The 10285-nt window shown below is 42.4% G+C and overlaps 1 protein-coding gene across 1 annotated transcript in view; it reads right to left on the reverse strand.

Annotated features, from left to right (window-relative positions):
* LOC103616730 (alpha-2-macroglobulin-like) overlaps positions 1-10285 on the reverse strand; it is a 31129-nt gene that overhangs the window by 3599 nt on the left and 17245 nt on the right. Inside the window, 11 exon segments of the mRNA XM_017735856.1 lie at positions 112-268; positions 462-546; positions 1432-1608; positions 1711-1794; positions 2438-2489; positions 4866-4987; positions 5589-5715; positions 7150-7378; positions 7664-7790; positions 9174-9285; positions 10006-10176. Coding sequence (XP_017591345.1) covers positions 112-268; positions 462-546; positions 1432-1608; positions 1711-1794; positions 2438-2489; positions 4866-4987; positions 5589-5715; positions 7150-7378; positions 7664-7790; positions 9174-9285; positions 10006-10176 — 1443 coding nt within the window.

Consider the following 10285-nt stretch of genomic DNA (forward strand, 5'->3'; position numbering starts at 1 on the left):
ACTCTTTCCTAACCCCCAAGTGCTGAAATAACTCTGTTGATCCCAGAGTGGCCAAGTTGCCAAGTTCCAGCCTGACAAAGCCCATGTGGAGCCAACCAGGAGACACGTTACCTTCATAGCATTGTTCAGGAGTGCCCCAGAACTGCGGAAACAGCCATTTTCCTTCTGCTTTTGACTAAGCCAGATCAAAGCATCCTGGATGTGCTTCTCCTCTATGAAGATGTGATGCCGGGCCTGGGCAAAGGACTTGAGGACAAAGGCTGTGAGCCTGAAAGTGATAGAGGGAACCAAGACATCCTGAGTAGGCCCTCTACCCATCAGAGGTCATAGGGCCCATATAACTTCATCTCCACCTCCATTTCAAACTCCACAATGACCAAGCACTGAGAGAACAAGAGAACACTGAGGAGTGAGAGGGCATGAAAAGCAGAAACAAAAAGCCAGTGGTACTGAGGTCTTACCAGGTATTTCCAACTTTCCCGTAACGTGGCCCAAAGGTGCTATAAGAACCATCCCAGTGTTTGTACTTCAATTGCCTTTGATACCCTGAAATGGAGAGTGAAAAAATATTTCAGTTGCCGCAGTGGTTTTCAAGCAGCCATGCAAAGGAAATGTAGGAGACATTTGGAACACAGTGTGCCCCTTAACTATTGGCACAAGTGTGAGCTATGCCCCTCAGTATTACAGAGGAAGTTCAGGCAAATACTGGCTCTGAATATCTCTATTCTTTTGCTCTTCTTCTCACCAAAACCACCAGGAAACTGGGTAGCTGTGGCCATTGCTGCTCTCTGCCCAAGACTTCATGAGGAGAGGTAATGCATCCCAAACTTGAAAGAAATGAGAGAATGGTTCCCAGAGGAGAACTGATTAAAAATGTGAGTCCTAAACAGGATATGAATGCAGAAAACAGGATCATTTTCTTTGGAGGAAGTGCAATTCTCCTGCAAAAATAACCGAGTCACAACAGCCCCTTGCTAGTCAGGAGATGCCCACCGTGTGCGCACGTACTGGTGGTGTGCCTGTCATCGTGCCCTAGCTAATGTGGTAAAATTCTGCCCTGGTCAAAGATGAGCAATACTTTCTACATCTCAATACTAAGAAGAATTCAACATCTACATAAGCAGCTGCCATGATTAATGGTTATAGTCTGATTTATGTGTTTCATATAGTCCTTTTCTCATGGAAAGAAATCCTGAGTTATTTCCAGCCCTGGACTTTTTCTGTGTTCCTCTTTGGATGCTGTTGTCTCTCACCCTGTACCTCCAACTGAGCATCGGATTCCTTCTCACAGATACTGCATTGTATACCCCTAACCTGCCAGTATCCTGTTCCTTTCTAGAGACAGCCTCCAACAGATCATCCAGGCCAGTGACCAACCGTGTCCTTATTCAGTAGCCAAGGGAGGGGATGAACAGAAAGGCAAAAGCTCACCGCTCACTAAGTATCCAGTGGCCTTGGATTTGACCTCTTCACTCAGCTGCCCTGTCTTGTTCAGGTAGTCCACGACGTAGATGTTGGGTGCAAACAGGACAATGTTCTGCTCCCCCCAGCCAAAGGGCATCTGGAGGAGCTGGTGTAGGTTCTGCATGGCAGTGCCCATGATGTCACCTGGGGAATGGGACAATTCACAGTGTAAATTTGCCATTAGACTGAGCACAGCCTGGAGGGCTGTGACACTAGCATGTGACACTTTGAGGAGGTTTCATTTACCTAGCACTGAGAAATATGCTCTGGCTGAGCCATCCACCACAGTTGCTGGGAGAGCCAAGGAGACTGTGTCTGACACTGACTTTTCTGGGATAAAAAGCAGATTAATTTGATTACAATTCCAGATGTATCTACATGCACAAGCAGCAACTATCCGTGGGTGAGACACCATCTCCTGAAGAGGGGTTTCCTGACTTCAACAAATCCATTCATCTGCAATTTTGTTGACCAAGTTTCCCATCCTGCAAATTTTGTGTTGGGCCTGCAATACCCTTACACACAGGTTGTCATGGACTTCTATACGGCATCATCAACCAGCCTTGACTGACAAATACACTTTTTCCATCCTATTTTTATGGCCTTTTCTGCTTTGGTGGGCACACCTGGCTTACTGCAGAGTCTGGTTTGTGATTTTACACCTGTTACATGAAAGGCATTAGAGATAACCTTATTAAATCCCAGGTATTCTCTCCCTGCAGTGACCTGGCCAGCCTCATTTCCTAAAAGATATGCTTCTCTCTCTCTAATTGTAGACACTATTACATCCTCAGCTTTTCTCCTCCAGGAAGAATTGTGTTCACTAATAGCTGGATATGCATCTAGTTTGTTCAATTTTATCAGATCCCTACACCTTTCTTCTCAGAGTGGAGCACTCACAAACCTTTTCTTCTTCCTTTGTCTTTAGTTTCTACCTCAGCAAAGAAAGTCTTAGGAAACAAATGGCTCTTACCAGATGCACAGAGCACAGAGTTGTACGTGGTTTCCACCTCAGTCCCTTCCGGCTTGGGGAAGAAGGCAAGAGAGAAAAAAGCAAAAAGTGAGAAACAACAGCAGAGAAAAAGAAATATCAAAAGGGAAAGTAAAAGGGACTCTTTGAAAATTGCCTAGAAAGTTTTCTCCTCCATGTGCTAAACTGAGGATAATTGAGGACTGTAACATCCTGGCTAATTACAAGTATGAAATGTAATATATTTTCTTTTCTTTCTTATTACTGAGAGACGCCCTGCATCTTCACAGGGCAAGATGGAGATAACATGCAAGGTGATGTTATCAACAGAGACATGGCACCCTGCCATCCAAGGTGCCTCCCACTGTGGCCCAGCCTGGCAGAGCTCTCCAGGCTGTGGTGAAGGCTGAGTGCCTGGCACACTGGGAGGATATGTATGCAAGAACTTTGGCTGGTGGCAGCTAGAGCACTCCAAAGCACCACAAGTGACATGTTAAAACAACCAGAATTTAAATACATGCCACAGTCAACTCGTTAATAGTTTCTAGTCTAGTCTTTGAAGTTAGAAAAGAATACCGCTTTTCTGGTGAAATGGGTGAAAATATTTTGCAGGAAACTCAGGAATCAAATGTTTACTAGGAAACATTTTTTTTGTCATAGTATATTTTAGTGAGCTCCCTGCATCAATTTTTTAACCTCTAAATAGGAGAGTTCCCAGTGTTTCCTTATTGGTTTCTGGCTTTTGCCAGCTGATATTTTTTCCCAGCATGTAAACAATGGTGTTATTGTCTTCACTTTCTCACGCAGTCAGAACATATTGTCTCTCATTCTTCAGTATGAAAAGACAGAAAAGTATTAAAAGACCAGGGGAAAAAAAAAGAAAAAAAAAAAAAAAAGCTTTTTGGATAAACTGTGATAGAGCAAAATGCTTCTGTTTGAAAAGGCACCTTCTTGTTTGTTTCAGTATGCCATTCTGATGTGCAACTAAATGAGAAATCCATTGTTTTGTTTGATTTTGAACATTTCAACAGGCAATTAAAAGTTACAAACTGTGATTATTTGAAAGATTTTCTCTGATGAGAAATTCCTGGGTGAAAAAAAAAAAAATCCGTTTCCCCAAAGACCTCTCAGTGAGGCTTGGTTTCTGGAGGGGCAAGAAGATGCCCTGGGGCCTCTGGCACACTCACTTCTCTCTCTCTGGGATGCACTGCCTGCTGCAGGGAATATTGTCATCCCTGTGCTCATGACAATGCAGCTTCACCCCAAGCCTGTTACACTGTATCCATCCCTGTTAATTAATTGTTCAGCCTTGGATGCTAATCTCCAATTCCATCCCGTCAGGGCTTGCTGTAGATTAATTACCACATTACAATAACAGGATAGGATGAGCAATCTCTCAGACACCCTGCCAGAAGTAACTCTAATACTTTTTCAGTAATTTACATTCCCCTGCCATCTGGGAGAAAAGACTTTACAGTGCTCTATCTTCCTGTATCTTCAAAGAACAAAACAGTCTTTTTCCTGAAGGCATACACAAATTTGGAAAATTTCCTGAAATGTTAAACAGTTGTTCATGTATTATACATTCAAATCCATTTGTAAATAATTAAAAAAAAAACCAAAACCTAGCAGATAGGATGGTTGTTCTGTCATTACATTCAGGTTAGCAAAATATTTCCTGAAGCAAAATATATCCTAGTTCTGCCTTACTGAAAACTGGAATGTCTGCCATGTAAGGAGGACTTACTATTATATAGATTTCCCTATACAACAAGCTGGTACTTTTTGTTTGCCAATAGCTTCCAGAAGACTTATACTGTGGGTTAATTTTATGACTGGCAACTTACCATGTGAAAAACTATGTTTTTATCATGGCAAAACACTGCTTAAGGAAAGAAGTGTACAAAAGAATGGAAAAATAAAAGGTTAGTTACACTGTTTGGATCATTCTTCGAAGTGTAATAAAACCAATTCAAAACAGTGATGGTAGTTTTGTTTAGAAATATCTGTAGGTTGTGATGACTGTTCCAGAGTACTGGCCATGGGCTGGAGGAGAAGTATAAGCTTTCTGTCTAGTGTTCTATTCACAACCTATCCCTGTGATTTACTAGAGGCAAACCCAAGGATTTCTCATTTATCTCTGATATGAGGTGTCTCAGAAAAACCTGTCATTATTGCCTGCCTTATTATTCCTGTCCCTCTATGTAATGTAAGACCCTGCTTTGACTGTGAGATGGCAACATTATGAGTTATGGGCTCTATTGGCCTGTGTTAGATTTATCAGTGCTTCTTTTGTAAAAGCTTGCAGAATAAGAGTCCCACAAGCCATTATTGCTGCTCTCACGGCTAAACCAGAAAACCTCTATCACACACAGCTATTGCTCTTACTATTGCTACTTCTCTGTGCCACCAAAATTAGCAGCCCACGTACCTCCACCAGCAGCTGTCTGATGACTGTGTCCTTCCGCCCTTTCTCAGGGGTCTCCACAATGGCGTTCCCGCAGGGCTGCTGGTTCTGTAGGGCCTCAGTGGTCACTGAGAACTCCACCTGCCCTGGAGGAAACAGGGGTCAGTCAGTCCTGCCAGGTAGAGCCAGGGAAATACAGGTCTGTGTTTGTGCTTGGCACTCTGTGATGCATTACAGAGAAGCTTTTCCAAGAGGAGAACTAAATCTGAGAGAGGGTTTTATCTTGATCCAGACGCAGCCTTCCAGACCACCTCTTTTGTGATGGCTGCTCAAGCAGGTGTTAGTCCATCAGCATGAAGAGTAGTGATGGGGAAGGTCTCATAAATCAAATGGTCTTTTTCTGGGAGGCTTCAGAGAAGGCAAGCATTGATTAAAAAATTTCAGACCCAGACACACTAAGACAAGATATTCTTAGCTCCCAACTGGAATGTCTGGGTGCTTTGCATGCATTAAGGGAATTTGTGATTTCTATTAAAATGTTGGGAAAGCCAAGGCCTGTAACACATGGTTGTTTAGGACCTGGAAACACTACACCCAGTGCAGTGCTTCACCTCAGGGTTGGACTTCTCACTTCTGACACAGAGAAGGTCCTTCCAAACAGGTTTGGAGTCACCTAGCTCCTCACACCAAAGATCTGATGCCATACACAGATATCTGATCCCAGTATCTTGTCATCTGGTCTCTTACCTAGAGATCTTGGTGTTACAGCCCAAGCAACCGTTTTTCTTCCATTCACACAGATGCAGTAGGATTCTTCCTGTTTCCCCACTGATACAGCCAGGAAATCAGTAGATTCAGCCAGAGACACACTGACCTGCCAGTTGTACAGAGAGGGGTCATGAGGTTTGGACTTGCAGAGGAGCTGGAGTTATTGCAGACAATGTAATGCATGGAAAAAAGTGGTGGAGCTGGTTTTCCTGGGGGATTGAGGACCTTGTGGGTATTGCAGAGCAAGAGCTGCCTGATAAAGGAGAAAATGACTGAAATGTGTACAATTGTAAGAGATCAGGGAGGTAAGCGTAAAGAACAGGATCTTTGGCAAGGAAATCGATTCTGGGAAAATGAATAGCACAGACCAGCTGAGCTATGAATTCAAGATCTCTCTCATGATTAGTTAGATGAAGAGATAAAACATCAGCAGTGGGACAGCTAGTAAGGGAACAAAGAAAAGTAGAATAAGGGAACAAGGAAAAGCGGAGTAAGGAACCTCAAAATAGCAAACAAAATAGGAAAGACATGGACATAAATGAGAGTGTATTGGAATGACTGGATAAGTGTCCTTCCTTGTTCCAGCTTCACTCCTTTTAGAATAAAAATCTCTATTTATAAAAAACTAAGCAGAGGTGATTGAGATTCTGTACTAATCCCTTACCAAATTTTCTCTTTTTTTTTTGTTGGAAAAAATTGCCGGTAAGAATGGTGAAGTTATATAGCTCAGTGTCTTAGAGACAGATGCAACAAATTACAGGAGGTCTGCACATTCCAGAAAATCTTCTGTGAAGTTTTGTGAGATGAGACTAAACGCTGAACACAGGTATCCACCCCGTGAAGCTGGAATTTCCATGTGGGTATGCAATGATTCTGTGATCTGTGAAGAACCCAAGTTCTATATTTCTATAGAACAATGACACATATTTGTGATGACAAGGCTGGGGGTCTGAATAGCAGAGCTTTAGGCTCTGAATCAAATGTAGCTTTCAAAACTTTGTGGGGAAAACATACTCCCTCTTCACCGAATACAACAAGGATTTGTACATACATACATCACCCTTTGTATAAGAACCACTCATTTTGGTGTAATAGTACTTTTGTAGTTTCATCTGCACCTAGCTCTATTCCTCTGCAATCACCAAAAGGAATGTTTTTTGTATGTGGAGACAGAGCATGGCCAGCTATCCCTTCAAACATTGAGGGTGGTCCATGTACTTTAGGAGAGCTTGCATTATTTACTCCTAATATGAAGACAATTGCCAACATGAGACACAGACAAAAAAGATCTACTCCACATCAATATGAGCCAGAGTGCAAAGATGATTTTACCCCATGGGGCTATGGAAAAAGACTTGGAACATCTCTTCTTATGCCATCAGTTGCCTCAGTAGTTGCATTAAAGCAGTTAGATCGGTTGGGATGTTGGCTGAAATTATCTTTGCAGATCAGTCATCTGGCTTGGAACACCTTGTTGAAAGCGACCCACTGTAGTCTTGCCTAAGCTGTTAGGCTGAGCAAAGCTGTGAACATCTCTTACCCTGATGCAGGCAGGCAGGTAGTTGAAAACGGTGGCTTTCAGCGTGAAGGACTCCCCACGCACTACAGAGTAGGGCATGGTGAGCTCCACAAAGAAGGGCTGGAAGGCTCTGAGGGACACTGTTGGGGACAGGCCAAAGCCCGCGTCTGCCGAAGTACAGAATGCATTGGCTTTCCACTCGGTGATGGTGTCAGGGATGGTTACTTCTAGATCAGCTTTTCCCTCAGAGCTGGTGAGGGACAGAGAACAAGACTTCAGTTATATTCTGATGTTCATCTATTCTCCTCACAGCCTATTGTGCAACATCTGCTGACAGCAAACCCCTGACCAGCTGCGATATAGGCACTGGCTTTTGCATGTTCCTCTGAAGCATCCTATACTTAATGTCCATAAAAAATCCCTTTGTCTACTAGAATTACTCCTCTCACTGAAGTACCAATACATCCACTGAGGCTTTAACTTATTTCAAGGTTTTGGCCTAGTGACCACACTCTACATTCCCTTAAATACTTACTTCACTGAAACTATGTCCCAGACCCATGTCTCAGGGAAGTACTTCCGGACAGTCTCTATAGGATCGTCATCAATTGTACCTTCTGTCAAGACATAACTCAATTCTCCATGCAGATTCATTGTAGAGACTAGCAAATTCATTCAAGGACAGGGAGAAAGGAAAACATGTGTCAAACTCCATTCTAAACCAGGAACATACTTTCCCTCCAAGTAGTTGTTATTGTTAGGTAAAATTTTAAAACTGACAGCTTTGACATCTTGGCCACTGGAATCATTAATTTCTCTGTTGCCATCTCAGTATTTAATTTTTCTTAATGTCACTGCTCTTCTTACAGAGATTGGATGAAGTTAAGCATTCTTCCCCCACTGCCAGCAAACCCAGCAGTGCCGAAAGAACCATGCATGATGGTGTTATTAAGGTTATATTTCTATAGCAATACAGAATCAAATGTGAAACATTCTGCCCCCAGATATTACCATGGCACATAGTTTAATAATCTGGCTGAAGAATTGATTGCATTTATACATGACCAGAAACAGAAGACACACTTAGCCCTCTGTCTAGGAATTTTTAAAAAATGAATATGGGTCTTTACATCTCTGGCTATTAGCAAATATGCAGAAAGATGCTTTCTCACAGTGTTTCATACTGTTCTGCCTTATGAATGACTTTTCCATCAGCCTTAGAAGACTTTACATCTTGTCAAAGCAGAGAGCCGTCTTGGGCCATACTCTGATGACAAATCCTCCATTTCAAAACCAAAGATCTGATGTCTTAGGAGTAGATGGATAGAAGCTGTCACTGGACCAAAAACTATAATTGTTTAATTGGAGCTGGGATACTGCACCATAAAAATCAGTAACTGGAAGTGATATAGGTGAGTCTTGCTAATCTCAGATCTGTTTAAGAAAACAAGAAAACAAAAGCAATATCATTCTCCTATCTTCACAGTCACTGAACCTCCAGAGAAGTGACATGACCTACCCAGTCGCTGATAGTCATGTAAGCAGGGAAACTGGGAACAGAACCAAATTTCTCAGCCCCCAGTAGTAAAATACTGACCCATGGGTTGTACCACCTTCTCATTTGTCTTGGCCCATTTTTGCCCTAGTTGTTCCTCTAGCTATTGCTAGAATGTGGCTGCCTAGAAGTAGATGCTCCTTTTTTTTGGGTTTTCATTGCTGGACTCAGATCTGATGTGAAAAAAAACCCCACTGCTTTGTGCTGAAAGACTCTTTTAGTGCTACAAGACCTTCCCTGCTGTAGGGGCTGGCATGGGAGTCACCAAGCACGCACAGTTCTAGTCAGGCTCATCTCGCTGCCTGGTAAGGTGCAGGCAGAGGTGAATCAGTTTCATATTTCAGGACTAGGTCCAGAAGGGAGAGATCCTGAATTAGGTCTGCATACAGGAACACAATCAGATCTGCCTGTGTAATTAATATTCAAAGATTCAAAGAGGGAAGGAAAGAAGTAGGGTGGTAAATTTTAGGAGGTTGTGTGAGAGGCAAACCCAAAAAGGTACTAGAACCACTGTTACTCCTTTCCATGATGTGTTCTGGGTAATGCTCGCAGAGTTCAGGCTTATGGATCTTGCTACTAGTGAAGACTTTTAAGCCCAATTCCTAGTAAACAAAGAGAAAGAAGAACAAAAATTATGCAAAAAATGGTTGGATAATAAACTTTATTTAGCATGTCAAGAATGGGTGTACCTAAGTCTGGTATTGGTCAGAATAATGAAGGCTTGTATGTAAATCACAGATGGGCTGGTTTGACACAGATGTGGGGTCTCTATCATGTTATTCTCATTCTAAGGCTAAATCCTGGGATGATCAGATGGAAAGGCAAGGCCATAGGCCTACCTTGGGGACAGCTGCCTGGGTGAAAATGGCTTGTGTGAAATGCATTGGAGTGAGGGTACCCAAAAAGATTTGTGCAGGACGCTTTGGAAGGGTATATGCGGATTTGTGGGTTATCAAATTAACTGCTACTTTATTAGAGACCTATTTAAACCAGAGAAAGAAAACATGAATGAATGTGGAGTTTCTAATATTATGATACTACAGGTAATTTCTCAGGACTGTTTCCTTATCCAAGCCCTTTTGCAGGTGTCTCTACTATGAGGAAACCTTTCAAAGGTCAAATGGTTTAGATAAATAGTTACTACCTATGGGCTAAGATGTAGGAACTGGTCCTGGTTATTTTCTCATACAAATGTGAGCAAGTTTACAGCAAATGAGCTTTTTTTTTTTCCCATTAAAAAGCCCTTCAGAACAGGCAAGAAGAAGAGAGGAGACTTAATTCCAAAAGGGAACAAAAGAGAAAAATGAAAGGCTGGTGCTTACTTTGAGAATGTTGTAGGCATCACCTTCACCATCAGATGAAATGGGTACGTAGAGAAATCCATTTAAAAACAGATTGTCAAGTGACACACATGGATTTACGTTGTCTTCTTCCAGGTAGTAGTCCATGAAGCTATAACCCCGGCTTTCCTTCAGTGGGAGAAGATGATACACCTGGGGAAATGCAAAAAAACAGGGAAAAAATGCAGCAGGTCAGCACTTACAGGGACAGACAAAACCTAACACTCTGTTGGTGAATGCCAGCTCCTAAAAAGCAAGTGTA

The sequence above is a fragment of the Corvus brachyrhynchos genome, unplaced genomic scaffold (assembly GCF_000691975.1).
Source record: "Corvus brachyrhynchos isolate BGI_N302 unplaced genomic scaffold, ASM69197v1 scaffold44, whole genome shotgun sequence".
Classification (NCBI taxonomy): domain Eukaryota; kingdom Metazoa; phylum Chordata; class Aves; order Passeriformes; family Corvidae; genus Corvus; species Corvus brachyrhynchos.